The sequence below is a fragment of the Bos mutus genome, chromosome 2, assembly GCF_027580195.1.
Source record: "Bos mutus isolate GX-2022 chromosome 2, NWIPB_WYAK_1.1, whole genome shotgun sequence".
NCBI classification, from domain to species: domain Eukaryota; kingdom Metazoa; phylum Chordata; class Mammalia; order Artiodactyla; family Bovidae; genus Bos; species Bos mutus.
In genome coordinates, this window is record NC_091618.1 from 82000526 (window position 1) to 82017651 (window position 17126).

The following is a 17126-nucleotide window of genomic DNA, read 5'->3' on the forward strand; positions in this document are numbered from 1 at the left end:
GAACTGATTCAAATGTATTCTTTTTAATGGTTGAGTAATACTCCATTGTGTATATGTACCATAGCTTTCTTTCTTTTTTTTTTTTTAATTTGATTTTATTTTTAAACTTTACAATATTGTATTAGTTTTGCCAAATATCGAAATGAATCCGCCACAGGTATACCCGTGTTCCCCATCCTGAACCCTCCTCCCTCCTCCCTCCCCTACCCTCCCTTCTGGGTCGTCCCAGTGCACCAGCCCCAAGCATCCAGTACCGTGCATCGAATCTGGACTGGCAACTCGTTTCATACATGATATTATACATGTTTCAATGCCATTCTCCCAAATCTTCCCACCCTCTCCCTCTCCCACAGAGTCCATAAGACTGTTCTATACATCACTGTCTCTTTTGCTGTCTCGTACACAGGGTTATTGTTACCATCTTTCTAAATTCCATATATATGCGTTAGTATACTGTATTGGTGTTTTTCTTTCTGGCTTACTTCACTCTGTATAATAGGTTCCAGTTTCACCCACCTCATTAGAACTGATTCAAATGTATTCTTTTTAATGGTTGAGTAATACTCCATTGTGTATATGTACCACTGCTTTCTTATCCATTCATCTGCTGATGGGCATCTAGGTTGCTTCCATGTCCTGGCTATTATAAACAGTGCTGCGATCAACATTGGGGTACACGTGTCTCTTTCCTTTCTGGTTTCCTCAGTGTGTATGCCCAGCAGTGGAATTGCTGGATCATAAGGCAGTTCTATTTCCAGTTTTTTAAGGAATCTCCACACTGTTCTCCATAGTGGCTGTACTAGATTGCATTCCCACCAACAGTGTAAGAGAGTTCCCTTTTCTCCACACCCTCTCCAGCATTTATTGCTTGTAGACTTTTGGATCGCAGCCATTCTGACTGGCGTGAAATGGTACCTCATAGTGGTTTTGATTTGCATTTCTCTGATAATGAGTGATGTTGAGCATCTTTTCATGTGTTTGTTAGCCATCTGTATGTCTTCTTTGGAGAAATGTCTATTTAGTTCTTTGGCCCATTTTTTGATTGGGTCATTTATTTTTCTGGAGTTGAGCTGTAGGAGTTGCTTGTATATTTTTGAGATTAGTTGTTTGTCAGTTGCTTCATTTGCTATTATTTTCTCCCATTCTGAAGGCTGCCTTTTCACCTTGCTAATTGTTTCCTTTGTTGTGCAGAAGCTTTTAAGTTTAATTAGGTCCCATTTGTTTATTTTTGCTTTTATTTCCAATATTCTGGGAGGTGGATCATAGAGGATCCTGTTGTGATGTATGTCGGAGAGTGTTTTGCCTATGTTCTCCTCTAGGAGTTTTATAGTTTCTGGTCTTACGTTGAGATCTTTAATCCATTTTGAGTTTATTTTTGTGTATGGTGTTAGAAAGTGTTCTAGTTTCATTCTTTTACAAGTGGTTGACCAGCTTTCCCAGCACCACTTGTTAAAGAGATTGTCTTTAATCCATTGTATATTCTTGCCTCCTTTGTCAAAGATAAGGTGTCCATATGTGCGTGGATTTACCTCTGGGCTTTCTATTTTGTTCCATTGATCAATATTTCTGTCTTTGTGCCAGTACCATACTGTCTTGATAACTGTGGCTTTGTAGTAGAGCCTAAAGTCAGGTAGGTTGATTCCTCCAGTTCCATTCTTCTTTCTCAAGATCGCTTTGGCTATTCGAGGTTTTTTGTATTTCCATACAAACTGTGAAATTATTTGTTCTAGCTCTGTGAAGAATACCGTTGGTAGCTTTTTAGGGATTGCATTGAATCTATAAATTGCTTTGGGTAGTATACTCATTTTCACTATATTGATTCTTCCAATCCATGAACATGGTATATTTCTCCATCTATTAGTGTCCTCTTTGATTTCTTTCACCAGTGTTTTATAGTTTTCTATATATAGGTCTTTAGTTTCTTTAGGTAGATATATTCCTAAGTATTTTATTCTTTCCGTTGCAATGGTGAATGGAATTGTTTCCTTAATTTCTCTTTCAGTTTTCTCATTATTAGTGTATAGGAATGCAAGGGATTTCTGTGTGTTGATTTTATATCCTGCAACTTTGCTATAATCATTGATTAGTTCTAGTAATTTTCTGGTGGAGTCTTTAGGGTTTTCTATGTAAAGGATCATGTCATCTGCAAACAGTGAGAGTTTTACTTCTTCTTTTCCAATTTGGATTCCTTTTATTTCTTTTTCTGCTCTGATTGCTGTGGCCAAAACTTCCAAAACTATGTTGAACAGTAATGGTGAAAGGGGGCACCCTTGTCTTGTTCCTGACTTTAGAGGAAATGCTTTCAATTTTTCACCATTGAGGATAATGTTTGCTGTGGGTTTGTCATATATAGCTTTTATTATGTTGAGGTATGTTCCTTCTATTCCTGCTTTCTGGAGAGTTTTTATCATAAATGGATGTTGAATTTTGTCAAAGGCTTTCTCTGCATCTATTGAGATAATCATATGGTTTTTGTTTTTCAATTTGTTAATGTGGTGTATAACATTGATTGATTTGCGGATATTGAAGAATCCTTGCATCCCTGGGATAAAGCCCACTTGGTCATGGTGTATGATCTTTTTAATGTGTTGTTGGATTCTGCTTGCTAGAATTTTGTTAAGGATTTTTGCATCTATGTTCATCAGTGATATTGGCCTATAGTTTTCTTTTTTGTGGCATCTTTGTCAGGTTTTGGTATTAGGGTGATGGTGGCCTCATAGAATGAGTTTGGAAGTTTACCTTCCTCTGCAATTTTCTGGAAGAGTTTGAGCAGGATAGGTGTTAGCTCTTCTCTAAATTTTTGGTAGAATTCAGCTGTGAAGCCGTCTGGACCTGGGCTTTTGTTTGCTGGAAGATTTTTGATTACAGTTTCAATTTCCGTGCTTGTGATGGGTCTGTTAAGATTTTCTATTTCTTCCTGGTCCAGTTTTGGAAAGTTGTACTTTTCTAAGAATTTGTCCATTTCTTCCACGTTGTCCATTTTATTGGCATATAATTATTGATAGTAGTCTCTTATGATCCTTTGTATTTCTGTGTTGTCTGTTGTGATCTCTCCATTTTCATTTCTGATTTTATTGATTTGATTTTTCTCCTTTGTTTCTTGATGAGTCTGGCTAATGGTTTGTCAATTTTATTTATCCTTTCAAAGAACCAGCTTTTGGCTTTGTTTATTTTTGCTATGGTCTCTTTTGTTTCTTTTGCATTTATTTCTGCCCTAATTTTTAAGATTTCTTTCCTTCTACTAACCCTGGGGTTCTTCATTTCTTCCTTTTCTAGTTGCTTTAGGTGTAGGGTTAGGTTATTTATTTGACTTTTTTCTTGTTTCTTGAGGCATGCCTGTATTGCTATGAACTTTCCCCTTAGGACTGCTTTTAAAGTGTCCCACAGGTTTTGAGTTGTTGTGTTTTCATTTTCATTAGTTTCTATGTAAATTTTGATTTCTTTTTTGATTTCTTCTGTGATTTGTTGGTTATTCAGCAGGGTGTTGTTCAGCCTCCATATGTTGGAATTTTTAATAGTTTGTCTCCTGTAATTGAGATCTAATCTTACTGCACTGTGGTCAGAAAAGATGCTTGGAATGATTTCTATTTTTTTGAATTTACCAAAGCTAGATTTATGGCCCAGGATGTGATCTATCCTGGAGAAGGTTCCATGTGCACTTGAGAAAAAGGTGAAATTCATTGTTTTGGGATGAAATGTCCTATAGATATCAATTAGGTCTAACTGGTCTATTGTATCGTTTAACGTTTGTGTTTCCTTGTTAATTTTCTGTTTAGTTGATCTATCCATAGGTGTGAGTGGGGTATTAAAGTCTCCCACTATTACTGTGTTATTGTTAATTTCTCCTTTCATACTTGTTAGCATTTGTCTTACATATTGCGGCGCTTCCGTGTTGGGTGCATATATATTTATAATTGTTATATCTTCTTCTTGGATTGATCCTTTGATCATTATGTAGTGACCATCTTTGTCTCTTTTCACAGACTTTGTTTTAAAGTCTATTTTATCTGATATAAGTATTGCTACACCTGCTTTCTTTTGGTCCCTATTTGCATGGAAAATCTTTTTCCAGCCCTTCACTTTCAGTCTGTATGTGTCCCCTGTTTTGAGATGCGTCTCTTGTAGACAACATATGTAGGGGTCTTGTTTTTGTATCCATTCAGCCAGTCTTTGTCTTTTGGTTGGGGCATTCAACCCATTTACATTTAAGGTAATTACTGATAAGTATGATCCCGTTGCCATTTACTTTATTGTTTTGAGTTCAAGTTTATACACTATTTTTGTGTTTCCTGTCTAGAGAATATCCTTTAGTATTTGTTGGAGAGCTGGTTTGGTGGTGCTGAATTCTCTCAGCTTTTGCTTGTCTGAGAAGCTTTTGATTTCTCCTTCATATTTGAATGAGATCCTTGCTGGGTACAATAATCTGGGCTGTAGGTTATTTTCTTTCATCACTTTAAGTATGTCTTGCCATTCCCTCCTGGCTTGAAGAGTTTCTATTGAAAGATCAGCTGTTATCCTAATGGGAATTCCCTTGTGTGTTATTTGTTGTTTTTCCCTTGCTGCTTTTAATATTTGTTCTTTGTGTTTGGTCTTTGTTAATTTGATTAATATGTGTCTTGGGGTGTTTCGCCTTGGGTTTATCCTGTTTGGGACTCTCTGGGTTTCTTGGACTTGGGTGATTATTTCCTTCCCCATTTTAGGGAAGTTTTCAACTATTATCTCCTCAAGTATTTTCTCATGGTCTTTCTTTCTGTCTTCTGCTTCTGGGACCCCTATGATTCGAATGTTGTAGTGTTTAATATTGTCCTGGAGGTCTCTGAGATTGTCCTCGTTTCTTTTAATTCATTTTTCTTTTATCCTCTCTGATTCATTTATTTCTACCATTCTATCTTCTAATTCACTAATCCTATCTTCTGCCTCTGTTATTCTACTATTTGTTGCCTCCAGAGTGTTTTTAATTTCATTTATTGCATTATTCATTTTATATTGACTCCTAAATATTTAGCTTAAAACTCCACTCTAGCCTTTTCAGCTAATGTTGTGTTGGAAGGAAAATTTTCCTCTATCAACTTACCTTCCAGTGGTTGGGGGCCTGAGGATTAATTGACAACAGATAGATTAGCTTTCTAGGTGGTACTAGTGGTAAAGAATCTGCCTGCCAGTTCAATCCCTGGGTCAGGATGATCCCTGAAGTAGAAAATGATAACCAACTCCAGTATTCTTGCCTGGAGAATCCCATGGAGAGAAGAGCCTGGCAGGCTACACAAAGAGTTGTACATCATGCAGAACATACACACACACACACACACACACACACACACAGATTAGCAGGAGTAAACTTTATTTTACATGGGTACCGAAACACACTACAGTGGTTCACTTATCAGCCAGAGTAAGGGATTAAAACCAATTTAACAAAAAGTGGGCAGTTTTAGGCTTCAGTAGGAAAGTATGGTCTGCTCTACTGGGCTTTTCCAACTTGATAATAACCAGCAAATCTTTCCTGCTTGGGAGCTCCCCAAGAGAAAGACTGAGGGAAAGTAAATGTGTAACTCCTAGTGCTAAGGGCCATTTTTCTCTGATGGTGGGTCAGTGGTGGTGGTTTTTTCAGGAGGCTTTCCTTAAGTCTGGACAATGTTTCTTTCTTAGGATTTCTTTCTTAGGTCAAACATGCTTTTAAAGTAATCTTCCTGCCACTCTGGTGGCCCGTTGTTTCCTTCACTTGCCTTTCTAACTATTGCCTTTGTTTTTTACTAAATTTCCCCTGCATATGTTTGGTTTGCCTCTGGACCCAGAGCCACTCGTTATTGTAATGAGTATTATCTGATTATCTGTTCTTCTTCATCTCCTCCAACCCTAATTCTGCCCTACTTCTCAGCAGATACCCAAACCAAGACAGTGCCCACCCCCATTCCTGACCAGTGAGAGATTTTGAGAACTGAGTCAAAGAGAGCTACACAGTCACTAAATAATGTACCTTAAAATTATTTGCTTAACAGAGGAAAATAATATTAAAAATTTATAATCTTAACAGTAACTGAGAAATTTGAGTGAAATATTGCCCTGGGATATTGATATCAAATCTCTGGGCATCCATGACCTATAACATAGGAAATGACATTTGGCTTATGTTTTTTATCTTCTAAGTCATCATCTTTCACGGACTATTGTAGACATATTACCTACTTATCTATAAAATAAACCATCACTGGTCATCATGCAGCTCAATCTTATAATTCACGTGACTGCCATATTTGATTACTTTACACTAAAGAAAAGTCAAGAATACAGGCACACTTAGAAATATTTTAGGACTCAATTGATTTCTTCTAAAACTTCAAGTGATTCAAGCAAGACTATGAAATTAAAATGCTTACCTCTGTATTTTTTAAATGCCTATTAGTATTTTCCAAATTCATTTTCAACTGTATATGATTTCTAAAGTAGGTTAATAACACTTTATTTGGAGAATAAATTATTTGATGAAATAATAATATTTAGATTATTTTAATTTTCTGAAATAGAAAACTTTTAGTGTAATTTCACTCTTTGATATATAATAATTAGTTATCAGCAAGAAGATATAACAACAATAAGAAGCAACAATATCATATGCTTGTTCATTGTGGGTCTGCTAAGATGGATAGGCAATAAACTTAATTTGGGGGAATATTTAAAATTAAATATTTACTAATGACCCAGATCAATTAAAGGAGAATGAGTAAGTAATCATAGTGGTAAAATTCAGCTATATCAGTCCTAAAGAGCACATTGTAAGTTGAAGGATGTATGTTGTGTCCCTAGGTAGTAATCACTATATTATTGGTCTTCTGGGTTATCCCATTTGCTAGATAAATAAATGTCTTTCTTTTTTTATAGGAGCAAAATGTTGCCACAGTTTTGTCTTTATAGGGATTCTTATAAACACTGATACATTTTAGGTAGAATTACTTAAAAAGAAAAATAGCACACTGAATTACACAGTAGGAACAAGCTGCCTGGTTTGCAGTGACTTAGCTTACATGGTAATATGTGTGCAGAAAGGGTGCTGGTGAAGTACAGGGATACACATGTTTCTGCAGACCTGCAGTCTCGTTCAGTTTAAGGGTTCTTTCTTTAAAAAATATAAAGGTGTATTGTAGAGGAGGAAAGACTTGCCCCCTACTCCACAGGTCCATTACTGGGCCTAGGAAATAAAGTAACAGGCAGATTAACAGAAGAAAAGGCATAAAATTTTATTACTTTTTAATATTACATGCATGAGGACACCACAGGAAAAAAAGAAATGATTATCCAAAAAAAAGCAATGAGATTTGAAAGCTTATATGTTGTCTTAATAGGGGCTAAGGAGGAGCTATACAGGTCACTCTGAGAAAAGTAAATGAATGTTAGGAAGGATGAATAGGCTGTTAGAAGAATAGATGGGAAGTGTGGTAGTTTGTGACAAGGTCTATCTGGCTGTGGTGCTGACTTCATCTCCTCTCTTGTGACCTGAGTCAATCTTCCTTTGTTGATGAAACTTCCAAAGAGGGAATTAATGACAAGTGAGTTCTTTTGGAGGATCTGTCTTCACACAGATAAGGCGAGTTCAGAGATATCCTCCCCTTGCATTTGCTCTTTTTCAAGTACCTCCAGCACATAATAATCCTTATGCCCAAGCGGCAAGTTTTAGTGTGGCATATTCTGCCTCCAGTATGAATAAAAAAGTACATGGTATGACATGTTACAGAGCTTTTCCTGACATCTCTGTTGGCTAATCATCAACTGGGTCACAGAAAAAAGTTGTGATATCATTAAGGGAGACTCTTTGAAGCCTTATTTATTTGCTTACTGGGGGGAGCTTTTAAAAGCAGGGGCACTTTTCATTCTGTAGGATGGTTAAAGCGCAGCCCTATTTCAAAGAGGATCCACATTTCTATTAACTTCCTAATTAGATTTTATATCCTGAAATCTAATTTCATGAGCAAATACTGCTCTGCAGACATCTCAGCCGACTCACAGCAATGATTGATGCAATGGTAGTGAGTGAACTCTGTCCTATGCTCTCTTTTCCTCACAGCATTAGTAAAAGAAGATTGCACCTACACTGCAACTGCTTTAAGCAGTTTAGAATGAAAACAACATAAGCTTTCTCTTCAATTGAATATGTATGTTTATAACTGCACTGTGATCCACATCGGCTCTTTCTAATGACAGGCCACTTTAAGTTTATTTGGGTAACACTTCCTAAATACATTTCACTACCCTAGGCTAGTAGACTGGCAAAATGAAGAAGTTGATTCTGTGTGTGACATCTTAAAGGAAGGAAGATGCCAAAAGCATTGCAGGAAGAAACGGATCCTTAAAGATTATTACCATGGTGTCTACAAGGGTGAGAAGTAGGTGGCATAATATTCTGAGATATAAATTCTCTGAGGCAGAACATAGAATTTTACTGCCTAAATGCAATAAGATGTATTGTGCTATCAGCAAGGCCATGGAGCTCTATGTGATTAAAATAAAAAAGGATCCAAGTATCTGCCTTTAACTACTATTTAATGATAAAGACTTTTGTCTTTAGCATTTATATTGGAAGTCAAGAAAGAGGCAAGCTGCAGGCTATCTAACAATAATATGAATAATACTCACGAACAATTCTCTTTCTCTTCCTCCTTAGTTCTTATAGTCTGCTTATTCTCAAAGTCTTCTTCCTTCATCTCACTTTATATGGTAACTGAAGTATTAGTTTAAAAACTGTGTTTTACACCACATGCTGATGTGTAGTGCAGTGTTAGTCGCTCAGTCCTGTCTGACTCCTTGCAATCCCATGGACTGTAGCCCGGTGCCAGGCCCCTCTGTCCATGGAATTCTCCAGGCATACTGAAGTGTGTGCTATTTCGTCTCCAAGGGATCGATCTCCAACCCAGGGATTGAATTCGGGTCTCCTCGGTCTCCCACATTGCTGGCAGATACCTTCTGAGCTACCAGGGAAGCCCTCACATGCTGATCAAGTGAGTTTTAACATTAGATTTGCATTAGGAAAGACAACTCAAAAAAGGGGTACCATGTACCAAGATCTTTCACATGGTATCTTATTTATTTTTCATACAAAGCCTTTAAGGTACATATTATAACCCATTTACTGTTATAAAAGTGGGAAATTAAGTACTATAAGCCTCTAATAAATGTAGCCTCGTACGTAGTATTGACCTGGAACTGGCCCATCCCAGGTGATGGAGTCAAATGTTAAACATTCAGGATTTTCATTGATGGGCGGTATTCATACCACAGAAATCAGCAAGGGATCCTCCTTTCCAGTTTCCCCACTGCTCTGTAGAGGAGAAACAATCCTTTGGCCTTCTGAGGTTTTAACTGATAGCCCTGTAATAAAAGAGAGGTTAACAAGATAAAAAAAGAATTTTGCTTATTAACACAATTTATTAACATGAATACCTAAAGGATACATAGGGAATATTCAGGGAAAAATGAGTGACTCCTGAAGGTGGCTGAGAATTCAAGCTTAAATCTCATTTAATAGCTAAAGAGGAAGAAAGATGCAGGCCTCTTGGGGGATAGTTAAGGACTTCTGTGAAAGATGGATGGATCCTTGAAGAATAGATAGGAGGAATAGTTCTGAAGTTTATCTGGGGGTGGTGTTGCTTGTAATCTCTCCTTGCTAAGAGGCTTCCCAGGTAGCTCAGATGGTAATGTGTCTGTCTGCAGTGCAGGAGACCTGGGTTTGACCCCTGGGTTGGGAAAATTCCCTGGAGAAGGAAATGGCAACCCACCCAGGTATTCTTACCTGACAAATTCCAGGGACAGAGGAGCCTGGTAGGCTACAGTGGACACAGCTGAGCAATTGCCATGCACCCACCGTGCCAAGAGTCAATCTTCTTTAGTTGATGAAACTCTTGGGAAGATTTATGATAACTAAATTTCTTCTGAAGGATCTGTCTTTAGGCAGATAGCAAAGTTCAGAGAAAGCCTCTTCTTGGATTTTCTGTTTCTTCAAGTGCCTATAGCACAATATGATGAATGTACCACAATGATGTTTCAGGATGGCGTATTCTACTACTTTTCACCTCTAAGAGAAGGTTTTCCAGCTCACCACTACCAGCTTATTTAATTCCAGAATATATATTCATCACAGTTAACACTATACATAGAGCACATGCTTATTCCTTTCTTCCAAGTTTACATAGTCTTTGGATCCCAAAAGAATTAAGAACAGTCTATTCCAGAACTTTCTAATATACAAGTTTGTAACAGCACACAGTCACTCTCTTCTTGATTTCTTCTCCTATTTTTCAAATGTATTTGCCTTCCTTATTTGATAGAAAGGACTTGAGGATTGACATTATCTTATGTATTTAGCATTTTTTCCATTATGCCTACTGAGATACTTACTAGAATAACAAAATTGAGCTAGAATGTGATAGATGAAATTGCTAGAAAATATGGGATTCCCAGGTGGCTCAGTGTGGTAAAGAATTCACCTGTCAATTCAGGGAACACAGGAGTGATCCCAGGGTCGGGAAGGTTCCCTGTAGGAGGAAATTGCAATTCATTCCAGTATTCTTGCTGGGATAATCCCATGGATAGAGGAGCCTGGTTGGCTACTCTCTGTAGAGTCACAAAGAATAAGACAGGACTGAGCACACAAGCAGATGAAGATATAGTATTGTCTCTGATTATTGCCAAGTTTCACTATTAACTTAAAAAGTCATCATGAGTATAGTCACATTTTATATACTTATATTTAATTCATAGATTATAATTATATTTTAAAATGCAATTAATAATCATTTTAATATCTAGCCTCAGGTAGCTGTAAAATGTTGTAGTATAGATACAATTACATGGAATGGTATACAGGTAAGATATTCAAATAGCCTTAAAATTTTCAAAAGAGAAAAAATAATATCTTAGACTCCAAAATAAAGAAAGATAATGAAATATTATATGGTCAACTCCCCCTATACTCCCCAACAAAAGAAAACAAAGAAATATTTTAAAATTACAAGTTAAAAAGCAGAGTTCTCAAATATTACTTTTGGTTTTTAAAAAAGCATGCTTTTTATTAAAACATTACAAAGACTCACTTAGAAATGTTCAGTCACTAATGTTGATATTTGAAAACTCACACACACACTGACACAGACACACAGAGATACACACTATACACATAGATGCACACCAAAACTAAGATTGTTATATCCCTTTTCAATTTCAGGGGAGCCTATGGTCACAGTGTAGGGAAACGTCCTTGGATTATAGGAGATGAGACTATTTCAGGACTTATGGCTGACATTGTGGGTAAGTACAAAGTAAATTTTTTCCAAAAAACTCATAAAGACATAATCATTTGGTTATACACATAGGTTATTAGACAAACGTTTTATTGAAGAACATCCTGATTTTTTATTTTAATCTATAATACTAAAGAGTAAATGTGCTTTTAACTAAGACTCGATTGCTAAAGTTTTTTTTTTTCTTATATATTCTAAGGCTATTATTTACTCATCAATGAAAAACATCTGCACTTATAATTAAGGAAATTTCATAGAAATGAACTTCAATTAATTTTCTAAGAGTTTATTATACGGTAAAATAAACATTAACCTTCACATGCTAAAGGCCTAAAACACCAATATGTTTAGGGTCATTTCAACTTAATCTGTGATGATCTTTTAAAATTAGGCTGAGTGCTGTTGAAAATAATATTGATGCTGTATTTTCAGTCTATGATGTATTTCCTAAAGTGAGTTCTATATACTGTTGGTAAAGCTATTCAATATAGTTTTAAATGGTAAATGTGTTATCATATTGAAAAAAATTATTTGTTTAATAGGGTAGATTATTCAGCATTGCTTAAAGAAGTCTTATATGAAATTTAAGGTATTAAACTATATATATATATGTGTGTGTATACATATATACATATACACACACATATCTATCCCATAGTATCTCCTATATAAAGACACTTCTTTAAGATCAGGAAAATAAAAATCTTCCCTAAAATATACAAATAACCACAGAGAATTAAACAAAGTGAGGAGACAGAGGAATATTTTCCAAAGAACGGCAGGAAACTGCAAAGAACTAAGTGAAGTGTTAATAAATAATCTACTCAATAAAAAATGCAAAGTAATGATTATAAAGATGCTCAATTAATTCAGGAAAATGGGTGAAAATAATGAGGAGTTAAACAAAGAGTTAGAAAATATAAAGAAGAACCAAATGGAGCCAAAGGAAACAACTGAAATAAACTAGAAGGAATCAACAATAGAGTAGATGATACAGAGGAATGTATCAGTGAACTGGAAAACAGAGTAGTAAAAATTACTCCAGCTAAGCAGAAAAGCAGAATAAAGAATTGAAAAAGAGGGACAGTTTAAGAGATATCTGGGACAATATCAAGTATACTAACATTCACATTATAAGGGTCCCAGAAGGAGAAGAAAGGGGCAGAGAAGTTATTACAAGTGATGATTCCTGAAAACCTCCCTAACCTGAGAAAGGAAACAGACATCCAGGTCCAGGAATCACAGAGGGTCCCAAATAAGCTCAGCCCACAGAGGTCCACACCAAAACATATTTGTAATTAAAAAGTCAACAAAATAAAGAGAAAATCTTAAAAAAGCAGCGAGGGAAAAGCAATTTATTATACATAAGAGAACTCCAAAAAAAACAGTAGCTGACTTTCCAGCAGAGACTCTGCAGGCCAGAAGGGAGTGGCATGATATATTTAAAGTGGTGAAAATAAAAAAAGCCTACAACCAAGAATACCCTGCTTGGCATGACTATCATTCAAATTTGAAAGAGAGTGAAGGCATTTCACAAATAAGCAAATGCTAGAAGAATTCAGCACCACTAAATATGCTTTACAGGAAATGTTAATGAGACTTCTGTAGGTGGGAAGAAAAGGCCACAAGTAGAAATACAAAAATTATAAAAGGAAAAATGTCTCTTTTTTAAATGTCCTATACACAGTATTCATTTGTTCTGTAATGATTCACATTTTAAATAGTGCCTTCTGACAACATGCCAGTTGGCTCTTCTTTAGTAGGGTAATAAGAATAGCAGTTCACATTCAAGGTGGAGGTATCACCAGACCACAGGAGAAGGGTAAGCAGAGACCCTCTGGGCATGTTGCGGGCATGTTGTCTAGGGCAGAGGATTTCTAAAGGAAGGAAACAGGAGAGACTGGGAGAAAGAACACCCTTGTATTTGCAGAAGTCATTACTCTTTCTAAGTAGTGGTCATATTAGCTTTGCCGGTAACCCCATGTAGGGAGAAGAGGAAGAAAGCAGCATATCTTGCTTTAGATGCTTGGTTGGGGTGTTGCCTGCGAGAAGGAAGCTTATGGACACATTTGACAAGAGACTAGCACCCACATCTATCAGGTGAAGCTTCCTCAATCCTCAGCCACCATTCACACCCTCTGTACTGACAGCAAGACAGGGAAGAAAGCTTTAGCTTTCGTTCCGTGTTTAGCAAGGAGAGATTCAAAATTATCATAGTCAAAACAATTTATGTTAATATAGTTTGTAAACAGACCACAAATAATTTAGGAACGCTATGTTTCTAACTTCTTCTTATGTATTTCTGGGACTCATCCCAGCATAAGGACAGTCTTCTGTCCCAAATAGACCCCCAAAAATAGATCCACAGGAAATGACTTTGCATTTTCAGTTCAGTTCAGTTCAGTCATTCAAGCGTGTCCAACTCTTTGGGACCCAATGGACTGCAGCACGCCAGGCTTCCCTGTCCATCACCAACTCCCGGAGTTTACTCAAACTCGTGTCCATTGAGTCAGTGATGCCATCAAACCATCTCATCCTCTGTCGTCCCCTTTTCCTCCCACCTTCAATCTTTCCTAGCATCAAGGTCTTTTCAAATGAATCAGCTCTTCGTATCAGGTGGCCAAAGTATTGGAGTTTCAGATTCAGCATCAGTCCTTCCAATGAACACCCAGGACTGATTTCCTTTAGGATGGACTGGTTGGATGTCCCTGCAGTCCAAGGGATTCTCAAGAGTCTTCTCCAACACCACAGTTCAAAAGCATCAATTCTTCGGTGCTCAGCTTTCTTTAAAGCTGCCTAAAGTTTCTGGCTTCCCAAAAAGCCTCAACACGATCGAGAACCAGATGACTCTAGATGGCTCAGTCTGGGCTCAGAGCCACCCCCCAAGTTTAAATATTCAGTTGACTATGAATTAGAAGTGATAATACCTGAAAACCTGCCTAACTTGGAAAAAGAAACAGACATCCAGGTCTATATATCAACTGTGTTAAGCATGAATGAGCATAGAACACACTCATTCTTAACATAGCCCAAACTGCTAGACTTTTAAGGAAAATAAGTTCTTAGTTTAGGAACTATATGAATATGTAACCTGTTCTATTAAAAAAGTTAACATAAATAAATAAATAAGCACCTAGATAAAAAGGTTGCAAGCAAAAGCAAACTCTGTTTGCTGCTATTTATTTTTGAATAATCACTACAGTATACACATTTCTACCTCTTTTATGTAGTTATATTACAGGATCAGAATATCAGTTTCTAGTTTAAAATAAGAGGTTAAGTACAAACTGAAATGTTCCCTTCTGTTCTAAACACAGAAAAATAGAAAAAAAATTAGATTAACAAGCATATAGCAACACTTAAAAATTAAAAAGAAATCTTTATTGATCAGAAATATAGTATTTGCTGAAGAAAGAAGTACTTGGAAGCTGGAAGCACAGTATTTGAGGAGTAGTGCATGGAGCCAGCATGAGTATGTAGGGTCTGAGTGCAGGACTCGCACAAGAAGCCCCAGGGTGAATCTACAGAGCTCTGGATGCTTGGGACTCAAACCCAAAGTCAGGACATTTTAACCAGGGTGGCTAAAGGTGAAAGCTTAGCGTCTCCTTCCAAACCAGTCAGGATCTTGGGAGCACAGAGCACTTGATCAGACTGCCAGCATAACCCAGAGGATATGTATACGTATGTGTATAGTGTTATGGAGAGGATTCTCACCTGAACAATCCTGGATAGCATTTATAAGTGTTTTGCCTAGTTGTCTGATAATGCTTTTAATCTGTGTTCATTTCTTTGAAGCCAATTATATTCATTCAAATGCCTAACATGTAAATCTAAAAAAAAAAAAATACTCAAAAAATCCTGAACTAATTTCACCTGAGCATTTATATTTTCCTTAGATGTGGACTGTTTTTTCTTTGCTAGATTTGCATTCAGAACATAAATTGCATTCTAATTCTATTATTTTGTGATTAATATTTATCATGCTCTAAAGAGGAGTTAGGGTGTTAGGCCAGGGAAGTGGTAAGGCAATTATTTAGTGAGATTTATAAAACCCATAAAACTTGCAAAAAGATTTCCTTTCACCATTTAAAACTTTATAGCTCCACTGCAACTTATTAAATGAGCATGCATTTTGTTGCCCAGCAAATATGTATATGTCACAAAGATCAATGAAATTTCAAACCAGCCCACCTCTCATTATTGTTAATAAGATTATTAAAAAAAGAATAAGTATTTAGATTACTTAGATAAGTAACAAAATTGAACTTATTAAAAATGTTTTAAACAATAATTATCAGTTCTAGTTTTAGGGATTTTTGTGTGTCTTTGAAATACCACACAAAGGCATGTGACATATATGGGATAAACTTAATTTTATATGGAACTCAGTAAACAGTGTATGTACTATTTATTATATATATATATATATATTTCTCAAAGTTTTAAGCCTTAATATGACAATTAAATTATCATATTTAACTGGAAATATTATCAGTGCATCATTAAATCTAAAGTAGCTTCTTTATTTTAATGACTATTTTATTAAATGTCTATTTTGTTCTCTACAATGTATGTTTTATCGGGAGAAATAATTCTACCTTTTTTGTTGTTGTTGTTGACAGTAGCTGCAAAAGAGGACTATGAGCATGATTTTAAAAGCTCGTTTTTAAAATTTTTTTTCAGTAGCTAATACCTATCCCCCAATTTATTTACTTTTAAAATTGTATATATTACAATTTTATATTACCATCAAATAAATGGTTCTTAATTTAAGTTTAAAAATGAATGAGTTTACTTTGTTTGCCTTAGTAGGAACTGATTCTTTTATAAGGTATTTGTGTATGTGTTCATGTTTGTCTTTTTTGCTGAAAATCCCAGGTTTCCTTTTTGCCTTGGTTACTAGTACGTTCTGAGAAAATATGATAGAATGAAGTACCAGAACCATTTAATAGCTTCTAATTTGTTTCCCATGAGCATATATTGTACTTTGTTGTAATTTTTAAAAATCATTCTTTCTCACCTTAAATGCAAGACACCTAATATCCTCTTTGGAGGTAGATATTATATAAATTTTAAAAAAATTAAATTATATGGTAACTACAGAAGACAAGAGCAAAAGTCAAATTGATTTTTGCTACTTGTGGGATGTCGAAATGAGTCAGGAGCAAACAGACAAGCTATAAGTTTTGGACTACGATTGAATCTTCCAGGTTCTTAAAACCACAGCCTTTATTTTGTCATAATACTTCTGAAAAAGAAGAAACAGGAGGATAATAAAAATTATTATGGGTACAAACTGATAGAGTGAATAGAGAGGAGAAAGAGGTAATGAGCAATCCTATTTACTCATAGAGAAAATAATTCCCATTTCATAAGGGATGAAAAACTTTTAATAAAACATTTATATATATGTTATCAAACATATACATATTTCACTTTTCATATATATAAAAACAAATGAAGCTTATCACATACATATTACATGCCTTTGTATGGTATTTCAAAGACACAAAAGTCTCTAAAGGTAGAACTGCAAAACATGGAATAACTTTCCCTTATAATTAATGTCACATTATCAGGATGCTAGAAATAGAATTGCTGAGGAATATTATTAATATTATTATTAAGCCTACTTCTCCCTGGGTACATAAACATTACAGAGGACTAGATACATTCATTTTGGCTTATAAAACTATTGTAATATGAACATAAATTTGCTTTATGAAACTTGAGGTTGACCCTCTGAGAGGTAATATCCCTGGGAGCTCTCTCCAAATAGCCATGAATCATCAAGCACACTCGAGACACCACTAAGGACCCCAGGAATTTGCTACTTGT

The 17126-nt window shown here is 35.8% G+C and overlaps 1 protein-coding gene across 4 annotated transcripts in view; it reads left to right on the forward strand.

Moving 5' to 3' along the window:
* KYNU (kynureninase) overlaps positions 1-17126 on the forward strand; it is a 124501-nt gene that overhangs the window by 23894 nt on the left and 83481 nt on the right. For all 4 annotated transcript variants that reach the window (XR_011468002.1, XM_014478136.2, XM_070389871.1 and 1 more), the window contains exon 4: positions 11213-11295. Coding sequence is in view for 3 of the 4 variants with exons in the window: in XM_014478136.2 (XP_014333622.2) it covers positions 11213-11295 (83 nt within the window). In the remaining variant the exon portion in view is untranslated. The remainder of the gene's footprint in view (positions 1-11212; positions 11296-17126) is intronic.